General features: G+C 33.7%; 1 protein-coding gene across 1 annotated transcript in view; it reads right to left on the reverse strand.

The window, feature by feature from the left end:
- Positions 1 to 21,271, reverse strand: part of LOC149799980 (uncharacterized) — a 59,001-nt gene that overhangs the window by 18,308 nt on the left and 19,422 nt on the right. Inside the window, exons 7-14 of the mRNA XM_089959513.1 lie at positions 20,063 to 20,126; positions 18,501 to 18,549; positions 15,643 to 15,775; positions 10,078 to 10,225; positions 6,765 to 6,847; positions 5,263 to 5,314; positions 2,051 to 2,128; positions 1,184 to 1,301 (exon numbers count right to left, since the gene is read on the reverse strand). Coding sequence (XP_089815639.1) covers positions 1,184 to 1,301; positions 2,051 to 2,128; positions 5,263 to 5,314; positions 6,765 to 6,847; positions 10,078 to 10,225; positions 15,643 to 15,775; positions 18,501 to 18,549; positions 20,063 to 20,126 — 725 coding nt within the window. The remainder of the gene's footprint in view (positions 1 to 1,183; positions 1,302 to 2,050; positions 2,129 to 5,262; positions 5,315 to 6,764; positions 6,848 to 10,077; positions 10,226 to 15,642; positions 15,776 to 18,500; positions 18,550 to 20,062; positions 20,127 to 21,271) is intronic.

Consider the following 21,271-nt stretch of genomic DNA (forward strand, 5'->3'; position numbering starts at 1 on the left):
TCATGAATGCATGGCTTTAGCTTGAAACTTGTTTTGTAGAACAAGAGGCTCATTTGGGCCTGAGATTGTTCATTTGAGTCTTACTGGTTGAATAGCAGCTGGCTTAATAATCTGGATTTAAAGGTTTCTATGCCAGGATATGCCACCAAATTTAGTTTTAAATGTAAAAAAGTGTCCTTTGAGAAAATTTTTAAGCAAGATGTTCCTTTAGCAGCAGTAGCTCTGGTTAAAGCAAAGAACTGATCAAAATCATTTTCACAAATGTCAGACTTGCTTGTTTTGACATTTAATGCCTTTATCTTCCATGCCAAAAATTCCAAAAACAAACAAGATGTACACTCAAAATCCTTACCACATTTGTAGTAGCCAAAAATATGCAAACTGGTGCAGAAGAAAATACACAAGCCTAAATATTACATCAATCACAATGACCTACTTTAAGTATGGCTGTGTTCTCCTTGAGATGAATCCACATATCAATTTTCATGAGTGTTTGTTGAATACTGTAGAGTCAAAGATACTGGGAATGTAATAAAATGAAAATACAGAAGTCACTAAAGTGTGAAAGTCAGGTTACATTAACTAATTCTGTATAGCAAAGTTATCCTTCTTTGAGGTACCTTCACCAACCAAGTTTCAAGAGTGTAGCCAACAGGGTCAAACATGTAATTAGTAGAAAGATGAAAACACAAAAGTCACTCAAGCATGAAAATTAAGGTACAGTGACCTAGTCTTAATACAGTTAAATTATTCTTAAGATGGAAACAAAATCAATTTTCATGACTGTAGCAAATGTAATCTGAAAATTCATTAACTCAAACATGAAAATGGACATAGTTTTGACATGGTTTAGATGCTTTTTATCAAGATGTATTTATGCATTCTAGTGTGCAAATAAGGATACAACAACCTAGTTTCAGTAAGGATGAACTTTTCAGAGATCCATCCACATACCAATTTCCATAAGTGTAGGAGAAATAGGGTCTGTGATATTGAGGGGTTCGCAAAACACTGAGAATGTAATAAATGAACAAGCAAGTTTGGAAGCAAGGGGTTATATGTAACCTGATTGCCTTCTGCTATAACAAAGCTTAAAATTAATTTTAAGGAATGTAATATAATAAATAATATATGATGAAGTTTGTTACATTAGTTCATCAAGTTTCTAAAGTATATTGCTTACTAATCAATTTGCCAGCTCTGTCCTTGTTTTCCTTGATTTCCTTTGGATGTTTGTATAAATACATGATGGCTTTTCCAATGCCGCTGCTCTTCAAGGCACTGCTGTTGATTTGCGGAAACTGAAAATTAAAAAAGACACTCAATGCTACCAGAAACTTTCTCAAGAAACTCTGTGAAGATAATGTACTCGTATGGAATGTCAAACATAATTAACATTCATACAGTTTGTATTCTGTAATGTGATTAAATGATTCCACTTAATGTCCCAAATCTGTGCTGAGAAAGATTATTATCAGTTATGCCCTGTGCTTACCTCATGACAGATTATGCTTTTGCCTAAAACAATCATTAGAACTATTGCACATACATTATATCATAATATGTCACAATGTATAACATGAATTGGCCATTTTAAAACGTAAGGTACATCACAAAATCTTAACAGCGAGCCAGTCTCAGCATTGCTCATCGCAAAAACCAAATATCACATTTCAATTGGCTTTATGGACAGGTGTCAAAATTACAAATCATTTTTTGTCATTTACTGTTTGTCAGAAATACAATATTCTGAAAAATTATAGATTCTCTACAATTTCTGAAAATATTAATACCAGGTAAGTAAATCACTTCTGGAATTTCTAGCATTGATACAGTATGTGTTATTACTAGTATTTGCTAAATGTGTCAGATTATACAGGGAGGCTGCAACTTTAAAGCATAAATTTTAAGTCACATTAACCTACATTCTTTCCAACGAATTTCCAAAATCTGTAACTTTTGATCATTTATGCCCTGAATCCTGCAATCAACTGCCTGGCAGTATCTGTGAAATTTTTCAAGACAGAAAAAAAGGAAACAAATACATTACCTCCATTAATATCCTCAGAAGGGACACACGAATTTGCAGGTTGGGGAGGCTTTTGTCTGGCAAGGGGGCTAACCATTCCTGCAGGAAAAAATTAAGAAGAAAAACATGTAGGTTACTAGTATTAGCCACAAAAGTGTTCAGTGGAATATCAAAGCTCATCTTTGTAAAACATCATGATGATGCAGAATTTTGCTTACACATGCAAGAGAGGAAAGGATACTTTCTAGCAAATTATGTTTTCCCAAGAATACTTACCCAAACACACTGACATCAGGCAATAAACTTTGCTGCCTCCCAATCTTTTCCATCTAAACTATTTAGACATAACTATCTCTCACTCTTCAAAGGCAATACAAAAATGTAATACCTATATCTCACCATTCAAAGGAGGGGCCCCAAGTGGCCAAGTGGTTTAAAGTGCTCTCCATTACGGATCACTGCATCTCACCTCTGTCTGCGTGGGTTTGAGTCTCGAATTTGGCCAATGTGGGTATGTGAGAAAGCTTGCCAGTAGTTTCTCGTGGGTCAGTGGTTCTTTTCAGGGTTTTCCCGGGTTCTTCCTCCACCATTAAGACTGGCTGCCATGTATAGCCTATATGTGCTGAAAAATGGCGTTAAACCCCACAACAACAACAACAACAACCATTCAAAGGAATACCAAAATACTATTCCTATGCCTCATCAATCAAAGGCAATACAAAATTGTCATAATTATACCTCAACAGTGACAGGTAATACAAAAATGTAATACCTATATCCCACCCTTCAAAAGAATACCAAAATACTATTCCTGTCTGATCAATCAAAGGCAATACAAAATTGTCATTATGTCTCAACAGTCACAGGTAATACAAAATGTCATACCTACACCTCACCCTTGAAAGGAATACCAAAATACTATTCCTATGTCTCATCAATCAAAGGCAATATAAAATTGTCATAATTATGTCTCAACAGTCTCAGGTAATACAAAATGTCATACCTATACATACATGCCAACTCCTGACGAGGAAAAAGTGTAATCCAAGTGGACAAAAAGAGGATTCCAAGCAGAAAAAGGGGAATCCACACATAACATGCTAAAAATTCAATAAACAATGATTTATTTGCCCCTCTCATCTTTTAAGATCCTTTACTGCTTGAAGTTTTCATATGTAACACTTTTAGCTTTCGAAAGCAACAGATTTTCATGTTGCATTTTAAAACACTTTGTACCAGCTGAGACCATGAATATTTTGCATGCCATCTCCATAGGGGAATTTCTGAAGCATGTAATCACAGGCTGTAGCATAATAATCTCTAACATTATCATAAAACACCTTCACAGGTAGAGCAGAATTGTGTTCTATGAATTCTCTTGCTTCTGCACCAATAGCAAGATCTTTATTTTCTATTAAGAACTCGGTAAATAACACCTCTGCATTTATAATATTCATGTCCGCACTTTAGTTCTGCTGTAGATAAATAGTTACCTTAGTATTGGAGTTCGTAAAACAAGCTAATTTGATGTGTTTCTTTGTTTTCAAGTGTTCCTCCACATAAAATTTACCACCATGCCCATTATTAAAATCATTTCCGCACAGACTGCAATGAGCATGATGCTGCCCTAGAATACAGGGACTCGTATCGTTGCTTAAAACTGATGTCACCTGTCATACATGTACTATATAGTAATGCATGACAGGTCAATTTTAAGCAATGATACGAGCCTCTGTGCCCGAGAATGGAACATTGTATTATGCCATTCATGTATTCATCTTTGAAGGATTCTTTTTTTCTTTGGTTGTCTTTTTCTGATCCACTTGTGAAATTCTTTGAAAAAATATATGTGCTCTAACACAAACATCGACTAGAATATATCTGAAGACTTTTAGCGCCAAATAGCAAAATTATTTCCACATGGCCTGCAATAGACGTCACATGATGCTGCCCTAGTGTCCTCATCTTTGAAGGATTGTTATTTTATTTTTCGTTTATTTTTGGCCTTTTTCAAATCCATCTGTGAAATTATTTGAAAGGAGATATTTTTGCTCTCATACATGCATCGACTAAAATAAATTATATTTTTTAGCACCAAATACCTATAGACTGGTTCTGTACTAAATATAAATTAGAAAAAAGAATCTGCTGTAAAGATTAAAAATTAGAAAACCAGTCTGTTCTCTCCTCACTAAGCCACACATCTGCTATAAATAGAATACTGGGTTGAAAGTTTGAAAGTAGAACCAGCATGTTTCTGGGTAATAGGATAGTTGCTATAAATAGAACATAATACCGTTAAGAAAGTGCACGGACAAGCATACTCTTATATTGTAGTTACATAGAAGCCGTCTTTTCTAAAATACGGTCTGTGGGATTAATGGGATGTTAATAAAACGAGAAAACAAACAACAGTTTTTTTTTGGAAGGTTGATATACAGAAAAAGTGTAATCCATATACGTTTACGTGTAAGGCATAATTTAGTGAAAAAAAGTGTAATGATAATGCCAAAAGCGTAATGGTTGGCATGTATGCCTATACCTCACACTTGAAAGGAATACCAAAATGCTATTCCTACGTCTCATCAATCAAAGGCAATACAAAATTGTCATAATTATGTCTCAACAGTCACAGGCAATACAAAATGTTATACCTATACCACACACTTGAAAGGAATACCAAAATGCTATTCTTATGCCTCAAAGGCAATACAAAATTGTCATAATTATGTCTCAACAGTCATGGCAACACAAAATGTTATTTGTATGCCTCATCAATCAAAGGCAATATCAAATTGTCATAATTATGTCTCAACAGTCACAGGCAATACAACTTGTTATACCTATACCTCACCATTCAAAGCAATACCAAAATACTATTCCTATGTCTCATCAATCAAAGGCAATACAAAATTGTCATAATTATGTCTCAACAGTCATAGGTAATACAAAATGTTATACCTATACCTCACCATTCAAAGCAATACCAAAATACTATTCCTATGTCTCATCAATCAAAGGCAATACAAAATTGTCATAATTATGTCTCAACAGTCACAGGCAATACCAAATATCAAACCTGTACCTCAACATTCACAGGCAATACAAATATGATACCTTATTTGTCATAATTTACAGATAAAACAAAAATATGTTACCTAAATCATGCCATTCAAAGGCAATATGAAAATGCGTTAAGACCAATAACAATTATAAAAAAATGAATATCTTACTGTAATTGCGCCAAGAACTCCACAGTCAAGAAATGCACTCTGAAGATCAGCTCTGGAAAAGACAAATGTAATGTGTATGGTACTGTAAATTACATACTCTTTACCAGTATAGCATTTTTTTGAGAAGACACAAAATTTATGAAAATATTTGCTAATTCAACAAGAGTACAAGAGTAACTGAATATCACATATGCAACCCAAGTTTAACACAGTCCTCTGTGTAGGAACCAGTATGGCATGGTTAAATCAAGAAATTATTGACCAACTGGTCTCAACAACTTTGACATTTGATCAAGGTATGTGGTCATCAAATAACCTGACCGTATGAGGACACATTTTTTACTTATTGGATTTAACACTGACCTTTAGCGCACAGAATCTAAAGATTTATTTTATTACCAATGTGCAAGCCATCAACATTGTTTAGTAATGGAACTTAATCTAGAACAAAACTTTTTCTGCAAAATCCATTTAACTTTTGACCACAGTTATCCTGACCTTTGACATTCTGACCCCAAATTTCAATAAGCTTTTTTCTTGTGCCAGCCAGCCAGCCAGCCAAAAATTCTGGTCCAAGTCTGCAAAGCAGAACTTATGTTACTGTGATGAAACCATTTTTCATTTTTCAGTCAGTGACCTTGACCTGACATTTTGACCCCAAATCAATAGGTTCCTTTCTTACCCCAAGTGCAAATTATCTGCAGATTCTGGTAACTGAGAATGATGAAGAACTTGAGTTACTGCATGCAAACAAAATATGGAACAGATGGACAAACAACACCATCATGCTGTGTAGAACTATGTCAAAGAATTTCAATGATACTGAAAAATTGCAATTTACATAGAAACTTATAACATCTAAAACTTCACTAGAACTCTACAGGAATATACAGGCTATGTACAAACACTTTTAACAAGACAATTTTTCATAGGCACTTGAATTTTCATTTGATATAAAAATGCTGTCAAGACTAAACTACCCTGAACTACTTCCAAGAAGAAAGTCTAAATCAACACTAAGTGAACAAATTATGTAATGAGATCAAGACAAAAATGGTTATTATCCACCAAATAATTAACTGTCAAAACAAGCCGAACTTTACAAATTTATCTACATTCTACAACACTTGCAGCAAGCTGAACGGGAGGCAAATCCATACATACCACAATGTCCCTTATATGCAGAGTTACTAAGCATAAAATACTGTCCCCTGTCCACATATTCGACTACTGCCCATTATATAAAGGACATTTAGAGAAGAACTGTAAAGAAGGAACCCAATCTGTTACTTTTGTTGAATTGATAAATCTACAACTTTAAAGACAGAACAAGAATATGCAACATGCCATTTATACTACTGTAGAATAAGGAAAGAAATATGTTGAATGACAGACAGGTTATTTACTTGCAAAACAGCTTCCATGCAAGAATGAACAAAACTTTGAAAAATAAAATATTTGTAAGACATTATGCTTGATTTGAAACTTAATGAAAGACCCACTTTTTCAGCTGAGATATGACTGCAGGTAAGTACTTCAGCTTCCTGATGGCAGGTTGTCTGTTCTTATTAAGCTCTCTATCTTCCTGTGAATAGAAATTTTACAATCAATAAAAACATCTTGTAAAACTCTGGCTTCTTTACTATTTAAACCAACATAAGTAACATGCATTTATACTGTGTCAAATTACCGATATATTTTGAAGAAACAATTCACGTTTTCACAATTAAAGAAACAAATGTAAACATGTGAATGATTATATATCAACATGGGAATGTGCTAGTAGCAAAGAAACTTAAAAATGAGGGATACATTAATGTTTCTTACATATCTTTCTTTATTTCATACTTTAGTTAGTCACACTACAATGATAAACTGCAACCATTTCAGATAATTTGGGTCCAAGGTAGCTGAGTGGTCTAAAGTGCTCGTATTTACTGATCAATGCCATCTCACCTCTGCCCATGTGGTTTTGATACTTGGGCTTGGGAAATGTGAGTATGTGAGAAAGCCTGACAGTAACTTCCTGTGGATTAGTGGTTTTTACCAGGGTCTTCCCGGAGTTTCTTCCTCATCTAGTTATACTGGTTGCCATATATACCTTATTGTGTGCTGAAAACTGGCATTAAATTCACAACAACATCTTGAGGTAAGCCACCATTAAACATAACTGGGATATACACAGTTAAAGCCCACATGTTCACAAAATAAATATTAACTGACATGACACATTTTTATATGTCAGTGGTAAAATGTTCTCAAGTACTTGCGATATCCAAGGCTGCAAACTGTACATATCTGCTGCTGAATAATGCACTGGAAGATCTGGCAGTGTGTAATTAGCAGAACAAACATAGACCCCAATCTTCTGGCACATTATATGACAGCAGAATGGGGTCTGTTGTTTGCAGTTGAGCTTATTTATAAGCATGTATATAACAGTAAATATTCTGTCTCTATTATTATTATACTGAAAAACTCTAGACCCATGTCACAATTGTGTATATAATACCCTTTAAGATCACCGTGTGTAACCTATTTGTACTAAAGATAAAATGTATCTGACCTGAACCTTTGTACCAGAAATCTCAAAATTTCCATTAAATATGGGTGAGTGTATGCCATTTCTATAAATAAAAAAGCAAAACATGAAAACATGTTCATGTTTGATACATACTGATTTATGTCAAATAGTTAAAAGTTATAATTAGAGGTCATCATCAGAGTTCATCATGCATGTTCTGATGAAGATAATGAAAAGATTTACCTTTTCTTAAGAAAACATAAAAAGGCAACAAAATTAAATAACAATTTGTATTTACATTAAAGCAGATAATGAAACAGACTTACTGAAGGTGGGCTACACTGACATCATGATTGAATGATTTCTATTTAAAATGGTTTCTTTTTTGCATGGATCATGAATAGTTCATTAATTTAATTAAAATTAAGTGTCTGCTTTTTTCTTCCTTCCTTCTTTCATTTTCTAATCCTGCTTTTTTTAAAAAATGTTCACACAGTGTGAAACAGTCATATATGAACCGGAAGCCTTCTAGTACCAAAATCTTAACATTTTCCGAAAGGAAAAGAGAAAGAAAGATGTAAAATAAAATGCATACAATTTCTGAGTGCCTATGAAAATCTGTTTTCTGAGGTAAAATCTTTTGCACAAAGATGAAAATATTTCAAAAATGGACTTCATGCTATCTATCCACTTTGATTCCACTTTCCTTTCTGAGGCACTGATTTTCTTGGATATTGTCAATGCTCCAAACCATGAATTTAAAAATCCAACAAGAAATTAGCCACATGTGGTGCACAAAGTCCACACCCACATCAGGTTTTCTTAAATACATTTTCAATGACCAAATAAGACTTGCTTCTTCAACTTGACTGATCTAAGAAAATATTGTCATTAACATGTGCTTGTTTGATTTTAACCATTTTGAAAAAAACGACAATAAAATTTTTGAAAAAAGGATTATAAAACATTTTCTATTGTTCCAAATGAATGTGTTGTGAGATCAGTAATACAAAAGAAAAGAGAAAATTTAAAGCATTTAAGTACTGATATTACTGGAAATGTAAACAAATAATGAAACAATCCAAAACAATTGCATCTGACACTTAATTATGTAGTTCAGGTGATGCACTTACTCCATACATCAGTCATAATCCATCTGCATGAATAATCAAAATAAAGCATAGATAAATGCAAATATTTATACTTCTAATTAAAGGTGGCAAAGCTTCCTGTTAAAATTAAAACCTGAAAGCACACATTATTCTGATCTGTATCCAAATAAATAACAAGACTGCAAAGTACATGAAATTCTAGCAGTAATTAAACGCTACCTGTATGCACTAATTACAGCACAGTATTAAAGCTCATACTTCACTGATTTTTTGGACAAAGCTACTGACTAAACATCCACCATAGTACTAATCAAGTATCTTACTACACGTAAATATGTCACATAAATAACTCAGAAATTGCTGACTACACAAGCCCAGATATTTCAATGCCACAAATAACTTGCCCGATCTCACAGTTATGTTCTCATGAGCTGTGATTATCCATTGGCTTGAATGCTGAAGGTGAAGATCTACTGATGCAGTACAGTGAACCAGTTGTATCCCACCTACCCACCCCACCTGTCCTGGCTCAATTCTTAACCTATGTTGCATACAACCCATGAAAATGTGATTACTATTCTCTTTAGTGTCTATTTTCACTAACATGTTTATTAAGTGTCATGGTTAATAAAATTCAATGAAAGATTATGGTGCAAACTCATGTATATAGATGTGCATCAAAACTGCTTTGTCCACCGCATTCTGACAAAGCAAAGAATGGGATTGATCTTGGCAGGTGCTTGATTTATGCTCACAGTGCCAGTAGTATTGTTTTAACCATTCAAGCAACCACCCTGAACTTGCTGTCAACATAGTTTTGCTATACTGTATTCTTTTATTTTCAAGAGGTTATTCCATGAAAATAAAATTCTGTAAATATGACCTCAAAATTATGACATAGGTGAATCCATGAAATTAAGTACTCATGAAAATGTATTGTTTGTTTTCAAGGTCAGGAAATCTGACACCCAAAAAGATTATATAAAACTACAATATATATATATATATATATATATATATATATATATATATATATATATATGTGTGTGTGTGTGTGTGTGTGTGTGTGTGTGTGTGCGTGTGTGTGTGTGTGTATGTGTGTGCATGTGTGTGTGTGTGAACAGACAGATAAACAAGGCGATTACTAAGGAGCTAATAAATTCTGAGAAAAGTATCAACCTCTGCTGCTGTCTTCATCTTGTTAATCATGTCTGCAATAAGGTCATCATTGTCGTTAATGATATCAAAATCTTTCTTTTTCCTCTTTCTTTTCTGCATTTCTTCCTTCTTCTTCTGCATCATCAGATCAAAGTCTGAGATGAAATCTCTGAAAATGAAAATGATAGACTGTCAATCAGTATGTATGTAAGTAACATAATAAAATTCAATGAGCATATGTACAAAATGATTTATTTACCCCTCTGGTCTTTTAACATCAATTACTGCTTCAAGTTTTCATATATAAAACTCTGAGCTTTACAAAGCAACAGTCTCTCATATTGCATTTCAAAACATTTTGTACCAGCTGAGATTATGAATATTTTGCACACCAGTTGAGAACCAAGTGCTGGGTTACAAAGTCTGGATATGAATTCAGTTTTATTTTTCTTAACAATACTGAACAATCTCTCACAGCTAGCACTGGAATGGTAAAGAACCAATATTCCTTTCATAACCTGACAAAGTGGAAACATATAACTTCCAGTTATTGGATCTTTTAGCTGGGAAATAAGGTGTCATTGCACATCAATTCTGTCTGCATGAAGTACATTGTCAGTAGAATGCCACATTGATACTTCAGGGGTTCTCCTTCTAATTTATCATAAGCCTTTTCTGCAGCAAGGTGCATATGACAGGGACAATCTCATATGTACACAGATGGAGACATTTTTTCAAAATATAGAATGCAATTCCTTTATGAATTCCAGTCATCACTTATGCATTATCAGCTAACAACCGAATACAGTTCTGCCAATTTATGTTTATTCAAAGCATTTTAAGCAAATAAAAAACATTTTCTCCAGTGGAATCTACTGTTAATTCTGGTAATGAAAGATGAACACACTCTGACTTTGACCCTTTCATTGTTAAAGTCTCTTACACATACTAGATATGTTTTGTCATCATAATCACTGTTCCTGTCTGTTGCAATACTAAATAACCCAATTTTCATGGCTTCTGCAATTTTAAGCAAATTATTTTCTGCTAAACACCTAACAATATTGGATGATTTTGTTCTTGCATATGCATATTATCTGCAATTTTGGAATCAGGAAACATAACTTTGAACAAAGGACCAACGTAGTCTTCTACTGCTGGGGGTAGTCCAAGTTCTTTTAAGAGCTCAGTAAATAGTGCCTCTGCATTTATTAGTTCTGCTGTAAAACAGAAATTACAAGTTACTTTAGCATTGGAGTTAGTTAAACGAGCTAATTCAAGGTTTCTTTGCTTTACCATCATGACCAATATTACAATCCTTTCCACACAGCCTGCAGTGGGCATGAAGCTGCCCTAGAATGGAATGCTGTATTTTGTAATTCATGTATTCATCTTTGAATCAGTTTTTCATCTTTTTCTAATCCATTTGTGAAATTATTTGAAAAACAATTTTGCTCTAACACATGCATCTACGAGAATAAATCTGACCTTGACATTTAGCACCAAATACCTACAGATTGATTCTGTACCAGATATGAATTTCTTACGTTACGTGTTTAGGCTCAAATAAACAGTAACACAAGATAAAGTGAAAACAAACTTTGAAAAATATAATTTACTTCCCTGGAAAAATACTGTAAAAATGAAAAAAAAAACATAACTTATGGTTTTAAGAATCAAACAAAAAATAGTCCAAGAATAATCTACAAATAAAATTTTTTTAAGTCCTAAAAATAAAATGTTCTAATGATTTCAATCCCGACAAAGAATTCAAGATGGATGATGATGACATAGGCTATAACCTGTAGTGTGCTGAAGTCTACAGTTCCTTGAAGAAACAAGAAATATCACTCCGGTTTTGGAGATCCGAAAACATTTTTATAAGAGCTGTCTTTGCTCAAGCATTTCGTATAATCACATGTATATCTCCAGGAAAAAAGAATTAATCCTTTTGAATCCAAATAATTTGAAATAACTCCAAACGACATAACATTTTCCAGTGTAAAGCCCAAATGATATTATTTCTCCAAAACAAAGGTTATATCATATTCCAAAATTCTGAAACACAGTTTCGAAAATCCCCAAGTTGTGAAACTGGAGAAGAAAAAAAAAAAGGGGGGGGGAGGGCATGTGATCATGTTTGTATCGCGTATGCCTAACATGACCCTGATGAAAACCAATCAATTTACTCTAAGAAATAAAATAAAATTATTTACATCTTAAACCACGTAGTCCCATCATTATCTCAAAAACAACCAATCATTCTAAATTAAAAATAGAACTTATTTACATGGTTGCTACTAATTTTTCATCAAGGTCAGGATCTAGTCAACATTTGGTGTTTATTAAAATAAACAGTCATTGTCAAACTAATTTCTGGAAACAAACATACATTACATTGACATGTAAAGAAAAAAAATAATTCCAAAACGCACAAATAATCAAATCAAATCAAGCAGAAATTAAATCAAATATAAAACAAAGAATCTGCAATCAAAGACTAAACCAATCTGTTCTCTCTTAACTAAGCAATACAGCTGCTATAAATAGAAACCGAGGTCAAAAGTTTGAAAGTAGAAACCAGCATGTTTCTTGAAAATAGGACAGCTGCTATAAATAGAACATAATAATGTTAGGAAAGTGCATGCAATGCTACGGACAAGCCTACTCTTATGTTTAAGTTAGGTAGAAGCCAATAATAATAAAAATGAGAAAACAAATTATTAATTTTTTGGGAATGGGGACATAATGAAAATGCGTAATCTGAAAACGTTTACATGTAGGCATAATTTAGTGAAAAAAGCATAATGAATATGCCAAAAGCGTAATGGTTGGCATGTATGCATGTGCTCTCAACTGGTGTCTAAGCTTATCAAAATCAGTATAAAAAATTGTCAGCTTATAAAACTGATGTTCTTAGGCTAATTTGAAAATGAGTGCACTATGTTCAGCAAACCAGATTGAGGTGCGCTAAACATTCAGACAGTTAAATATTAACTGTAGCTGTACTTTCTCAGGTATTTGTATGCACCTGCTGGACACCGTAGGGGAAAGTTTTTAGTGTCAAAGTTGAAGAATAAGGGTCAATGGCACTAAGGCATAGCCTTAAATTACATATACATCAGAAACCCTGCCCCCTAGATATGTAACCATTTTCTCCTAACATAATATTTTCCATGTTCTATTTGATATTGGTTATGCTTATTTTTGCATCTTAAATCTATAAAGCAAAGATTTAATGATGATCTGTACTTGCAGTTCCAATCCCTATTTCTTATTGAAGGGTACCACTTATTGTTCAATATTCTCTCTGTCTCACTCTTGCCATCTCATTCTCCTGTGATGTCTGCTGAACTGATACGTCTATATCCTTTTTCGAACATTTAGAAGGATCTGTGATGATTAATTACCTATAATGTGCTAAGAACAAAATTGGAATCAACAGTTGGGCTTGGGCTCTGCATGATGTTTTGTTCTTCAAAACAACTTAATCGGTAGATCACTATTTTTCTCAATCTACAAAATCTGTAATTTTAAAACTGAAATCATTGTGGGATTAACACATATCTACATAATTGGATTGTTCTACAATTATGTAACACATAACAGCAAACTTAGTCTTTAATACAGGAAGGTAACACAGTTGGTAATTTTGGACAATTTATCTCCTCATTAATATAGCAAATTTCAGGAATTAAGCTGAAGTAAATATTAATGTTCTAGAAATAACTATAAATATTTACATTTTGAAGATTTTATCCATAACAGAGAATTTCTCCACATCCTATCTTTAAGTGCAAGTTCTTGACAATCTTTAGTTAAGGCACATGGTCTATTATTCACAGGTACCTTGCCGTTTTGACCTCACAATCAATATGGTTCTTGCTTATCTAATGTGCCCATATATTCCATAACCTTTAGTGATGGTACATCATCATGAAATCAAATCTATGAGCAGAAACCTTTATCCAAATTTCAATCAGTGACCTTGACTTTTGACCTCCAAACCTCCTTAATCCAAGTGCAAGGGGTACACAAAGTTTGGTCTAGGTGTGTGATGTAGAACTAATGTTATCATGCAAAAATCAAGTGGCCTGGACTTGTTACCATTTGTCAACTAAATTAATAGGCTTTTCCTTAGTGCAAGCCATCCATAAAATTTCATCCTGGTATGTGACAGGGATCTCACATTACTGTGCAGAAACCACTGTTCGTAAGTCACAATGACCATAACCACTGACCCCAATAATGACAGGCTTCTTCTTCACTCAAAATGCAAGCTATCCAAAGTTTGGTCAATGTATGTTTTGTAAAACTAATGTTACTGCGCAGAAAACCTTATTCTTTAAGTCACGGTGACCTTGCCCTTTGACCACATAACTGATAGGCTTCTTTGTAACCCCAAGCAAAAGCCATCTCCAAAGTCTGGTAACCATAGATGTTGCAGCATTGAAGTTATTGTGCACAAAGCTCAACAGAGGCCAGCAAATGTGTTGTCTGTTGCAGTAGTCACCTCTTCCATAGCTCCATAAATATACGTGGACAGAAACATTTCATCTTCTTGCTCTTCAATTTCAAACTGACCAAATTTAATGGTCATCATCAGAATTGTTTGCATCACTTTCACCTGTGAGATAATGCATCCCCTACTACACTGGCTAGTGATGACATTTTAGGAGACACATTCAGCACATCACAATGTCATTCTGGATATGCCAAATCTCTTCATTGCTTTTAAAATCCTTGCTCTGTGTTGTGGACCAGGTACCTTCCAAAAACAATGCACAAACACTGCATGTCCTCCATAGCTTAAAATTATTTGCATTTAATATATTACATCACAACTGACTATAATTCTTTTAAAAAACAAGAATGAGAATAAATTCAGAAAAAAACAATCACAAAGATTTTACATGTGCAAATTATCAATTCTTGTTTCTTACATAAGCAAGAAAATGAAAGCAGTGTCTATGAAACCAACAATAGGCATGGATACTCCCATGCTGGAGCAAAAGTTCTGGAAAAAGTTCCACAACTTTGAAAACTTTCTCAAGAATTAAAAAAAAATTTCTGTACATAATGATTGCAACATGTACTAAATACAGTTACACTCAATACAATACCAACTCTGTTGATGGGTGACTACAAACCTTCATGATATTTCTTGGGTTTTGAGAGGCACAGGATATGATGTTGATCATATCCAGCATTAGCTAAAACTGAGTAAAAACTGCAGTCACCAAGACGTGGCCTGATAACGTAAATGGTAAGAGTTTCATGCCATTGTTATATAGATAAAAAACTAAATTTTGTTTCTCTTTACCACTGCTGGATTCAAGACATAGCAAAACATGTTTCCTGTTATTAATGTGATCAGGTAATATATTTTAAGGAGAACACATGTTTTGGTGGGAGAAACCTCTCAATGAACCATATAAGCAATCTGGTTTTAGTGCAAAAATTGAAGACATAGTTTTGACTATTTTAACACTAATGATGATGATGACATCACTAAAAAGGTGAAATCTTTTTCTTGCTAAACTTATGTATGTGTAGCGAAAAGAAATATGGACTCTTTATACTCACTCTCTCTCCGCATCTTTACGCACTGCCTCATCATTTTCATCATCATCTGACAACTCAGGAAGAATCTGACCCTCTCCCCCTTCACCAGCTGCCTCTACCTGGTCAGCATTGTCCTCATCATCAGACAGAATGGCTGACAGATACAAAAGAGAAATCAATAGGTGGATAAATGTAATGAGAGAGAAATCAGGAATGGATGGACACATGGAGAGAGAGAGAGAGAGAGAAAGAGGATGCAATGTAGACAAATATTTATTGAGGCGCTGACTGAATTCTGCACTTAAGTATTTTCAATCATGCTTACTTTACTATTAAAATCAGGTTCATATCTTTCTTTTAAAAGATTGGTCAAAGAGTATCCAGAAAACTGTCCTATCCAGCTATAATCTTGGTCAACTTAAAGACACTATTACACAAGATCTGCACAAGCTGTGAAAATAATATAGCAGCTATAGCAACCAGCTGTGGAGCCATGGTAGCTCAATTAGTAGAGCATTGGACTCCAAGGGTCACAGGTTCGATACCCTCCCAGGCCAGCCTGTGATGCCCACCTCAATGTGTCTTTGGGAAAGGCACTTAGCTCCCATTTTTGTTGGCATGATAGAGTCAAGAATGTGTAGAAAGTGGCATTAAAACCAACAGAAACAAAACAACATACAGTTAACCGATAATATGTAGCTACATGAACATTTGTTACTTTTATTTTCTCATTTGAATCATTTTTGTAGCATGTAAGTATGTCTGATGTTGTAAAACCAATATTACTGTATTTGCCAGCCTATAATGTAATACTTTTTTTAACCAGAAAATCGACTTATATATGGATTTTGTCATACAAATTGATTTACTGTATGTCACTTCATTTTTTGTATAGAAAACAATTCTCTAAAAATACGGAAAAAATGTGTTACAACATTTCATTTTGAGGGAGAGATCATCTGTGTAAAAATATCGGACTCCACACTGAGGATATGAAACAATTATATGATCGTCAGTATTAAATTTAACTTAGATGTAATTGCACTAAAGCTGCATGCATTAGTAACATACGTTGTTTAAATTTGATATGGGTGCATTAGAACTGAAGTTAGAAGATGAATAACCTTGACAGAGACAGAAACTGCATCACAATTTTCTTACTGCACCTCGTGATCAAATAAAAATTGTGCCCCATTATGAGAGAGAGAGAGGTATTTATGATTATATGGTAATCTTTTACTGTTCACTTACTTGATGACTGATCATACTCATGTAATGAGGTGCAGTACCATATTCAGTTATCAATTAATACCACTAGGTAAGTAATTCCTTCTCATTTTAATTATCACTTCCATTTTAATGAATCATGTGGCTTGTAGTGTTATGTACATGCTAATTAAATATGCTACAGCTGTAGTCACGTTTTCCAGAGTTAACACCTTTTAGAGGTCAAGATTTGGCAGACCAGATCAGATTCGTGAGGCTACCAATAGGGTTAATGAGGATAACTATGGGTGTTATGAATATGGTACAATATAATGAAAGGAAATGCCAGGTGTTACTCGTGTAAATTTCTCAACCATCTTTTGAACTTGCCAATAGGGCTGACAGGAATTTAAAGTAATATACAGCATGAACAAAGATCAAAATCAATTGCCACCTAAGTACAGGAAGAGTACATGCACTTAAAAAAATCTTATTTGTTGAGAATGGAGTATGGTATGTATTTTCAAGCTTTACATTTACTATATAATTTATTATTTTTTTGTGTCTTTGAATAAAGCATCCGCTAAACAGGGGCAATATTTTTTTCATGAGTGCAAGAAGAAATATGCGAGAATAAATATATGCATCTCTCTAACCCCCCCAGTGGAAAAAGCATTTTAGCATTAATTATGCAATTTCCCTATTCATGGTAATCTGAAAAAGCTTACACTGATAATTTTAATATTTATGAAACCAGAAGTTATTATAGATTAATTCCACACAACATCGCAAATTTTATCCTATCTGTAACTCAATAAATTTTCAGGTCATAATCTTTATATTTAGCTAAAAGTACACAATACATTGTGAAACAAATTAGGTACTTTTAGACACATTTATTGATCCAGACCAGAAAGGTTAAAATTCACGATGATGTGAGGAACAAAGTGGAAAAGACAAAGATAAGGTACTGATCTGGCCTCGTCTTATACTCAGCATCAACTATATATGGATGAAGGATGGAAAATTTGCCAAATTTGCTCATTTGACTTATACTCCATGTAGACTTATAGGCAGACAAATACGGTAGCTAAGAATATAATTTCATGTTTTGCAAGATTCACTATGCCAAAAGCTTAACAATCCAATACAATCTGCATGATCAAAGTTTATTTTGTATAATTCTAACTCTTATAAAAATAAAAAAGAAATTTCAATTAATAAACAAGAGCTATATTTTACCAAAACTTATGAATTCTGTCAAAGCAAACAAGAAGGGGACATGAAAATATCAGTTGTTCTTTCCTGTGCTTTGAAGTAACACCTTTTAGTTTTTAAATGATGCAACTTTAACCAATCAAAATGCTTGTTACAAAGCTTTAGTAAAACTTCTTAATTATTTTTTAATGTGTGCACAATTTACCCTTGTTTATTATGGCAAAACTCATGAGGTAATAAATGAAATAGCCAAAGTTTTTAATATTTATTCCTTGTGTAATACCAAGTAAATAAAACTTCTATTTCCATCTAATGCTTTTGAAGTTATTGCGTTAACACAATGAGACAGAAATGTTAATAAACATACTAGTCATGGTAAAAGATTTAAACAAGTTCCATTGAGAGATTTCCACACTTATAAAACTGCAATGCATATGAACAAAAAAGAAACTTACTGGCTTTTTTCTTTTTTGTTGTAGCTTCCACATCAGCTTCACCAAAGCCCTGAAGTAAAAAAAAAACAAAAAATCTTTTAAGACGGTATATGGTATTTTGCCATGATAATGACTGCACATTGCAAGTACCTTTACATAACTGCACTGATTTGTCATCCACAGAGACTGTGCTGCTGACAAAATAATGTTAGAGAACAAAGTTAAGGTGTACAACATGTGTCTGACAGTAAGTACATCACAAGGAATATGGTGAGTTTGTTCAATCATGTTTGAATGCATCAAATTTGAAATAATATTCATTGAGTCCTTTGGGTCAAATTGTAATTTTACTTCTTTTCATAGATGTGGTGTTTTATTCACAAACTGGTTCTATATTTCAACCCAACCCCTAAAGTCATTGTATCAGATTCATTTAACTATTTATGTTAGTTTAACTTGTTCAAAAATTCAAAATGTGCATGTTGTTAATAAACCATATATTTTACTTTATTATTCTGCCTATGATTACTTTGTAAGACAGCTGATCAAAGTGAAGGGTGTGTCCCATCAGGGTCTGTAAAACAGCTAATCAAGGAAAGAGGTGCGTACAACAGCTAATCAAGGTGACGGGTGTGAGACCACACCAAGGTCTGTAGAACAGCCAATCAATGTGAAGGGTGTGTGAACACACCAAGGTCTGTACAACAGCCAATCAAGGAAAAGGTTCTGTCCACACCAGGGTCTATAAAACAGCCAGTCAAGGTGACAAACAAACAAAATACCCAGTCACATAAAAAATAATCAAAACACTGTTAGCTTTGGTTTCTATAACAATTACTTTTCAATTCACAACATTTTATTTCTAGACCCAATCTGTATTCCACTAGTCTATGTATTCTTCCTTCAGGAATAGAGAGAAAATTTTGACATTTTTGGTATCAAATACAATACAGTTTTCCTTAACCGTATTCTCATTTTCAATAAATAACAAACAAGTGATGCAAAATACAGGAAGGAAATACTTTCTGGTGATATAAATTTCATTTAAGTTCAATATTTACCTTAAACAACATGTCAGGACATTCCATTAAATTTAAAGTTGGAGAGTGAGTTGACAAAGTAGGGATACATTTTTGTTTGGTGTAAAGTAGTTGGGTGTAAAAAAATAGTAGCCGCTAAATGTACCTAGCTAATAAGGAAAGCCAGGCACGTTTGATAATGGAACTATTGATTAGCAACATTATAAACAAACAGTTGGTAAGCCAATGTGCAGTTTCAAAGTCAATGCAGATCCTATAAAAACTTCTCATTTGCATGTCCAGTTGGCATATCTGACCATTCGTTCAAGAAAAATAGTAATGAATTTTTCTCAATGATTTATTATCTACTAATACTTGTAAAAGTGTGTATCAAATATGATAAATCTCCCTCATTCAGCATACTTGTAGATCCAAGTTCAAGTTATACGGAAAATAAGTCAACTAATGGACAGACATGACAAACTACACTAAATCTGTCAATGTGCACATCAAATGCACTATACACTATAGTGACAAAGCACATTAAGAATCTTCTGTGTTCACCTCAAATTCTTCCTCTTCATCACTGGATCCAAATATATCAGCAATCAAATCTCCTGCCTCAGACCTGAAGGGAAAACACAGAATTACAGTGAATTTAAGATGCAATGACCATCTGACCAGGCTAAAAGTATCCAAACTCTTTAACATTAGTACTGCAGAGTAGAGTGTACTGACTGTAGTGCACTCACTGCATGAAAGCATAGATAACTGTGGTACAGGCAAACAGAAAAAACATTATAAATATTGAAAAACACAAAATTATGTGAGTCACATGTAAACCATTAGTATAGCATGCAAAATTTCCACAGTGATATTTTAAATGATTTTCAAGTTATGCCTTGAAAATGAAAGTGTGTCACATGTAAGGATGATAATTCTGTATTATAATAATATGAAATGAGGGGTCTAATTAAAATAAAAAATGTTTTCAATGCTACAATACTTTTTACACAATCCCATCATGATGATAGTGTACAGGGATTATTTCAAACTGCAACAGTGACAACAGGTATTTTTATATTGAAATAGATACATCTTTTTCTGTTATTATTTTTTAAATGAACATCACATGAATGCCGTGAATCAGTCAAAGGTTTTTGGAGTAAAGTGAAACCTGTTTTTGAATGAAACTCAGGGGGAAAGGATTTCTGTTTTAGGTGGGGAGATGTGGTCCATTATTCTTTCTATTACCCTTTTGTGAAAAAGTAAAGACAAACTAGGCTGAATAGGAAAAAATACCAACAGAAAGACTACAGACATGAAGATGAATCATATAAATAATAAATTTAGGAAAACAAGTTGATAAATGTGGTCCTTTGTAAGTAGGTGTCTATAACATTTGAGTGTCACATAGCTGCCAACCCTCCAGGCTTGCAATTAGTGTGTGTGTGTTCGTGTGATTTAGATTTTTAACATAGCTTTAACAATTTTTCAGTCATATTGCTATGATGTCTGCAGTGTGACAGTTTATATTGATGTCTAGCATTGGGACATCATGCCGCAGACATGTAGCATGATTTCCCACCCAGTCACATTATCCTGACACCAGGCTGACCAGTCCTAACACTAACCTCTTATTGCTGAGCGCCTAGCATGGCGGATGTTAGCACCATTTTTGTAAGTCTTTGGTATGTCTCAGCCATGGTTCTAACCATTAGGCCACTGGAGCAGTCAGATAAATGTTAAATACTGTAAAGTACTGAACACAAA

This window comes from Sinohyriopsis cumingii, chromosome 5 (genome assembly GCF_028554795.1).
Source record: "Sinohyriopsis cumingii isolate HCF-2022 chromosome 5, ASM2855479v2, whole genome shotgun sequence".
In the NCBI taxonomy this organism is placed as follows: Eukaryota; Metazoa; Mollusca; class Bivalvia; order Unionida; family Unionidae; genus Sinohyriopsis; species Sinohyriopsis cumingii.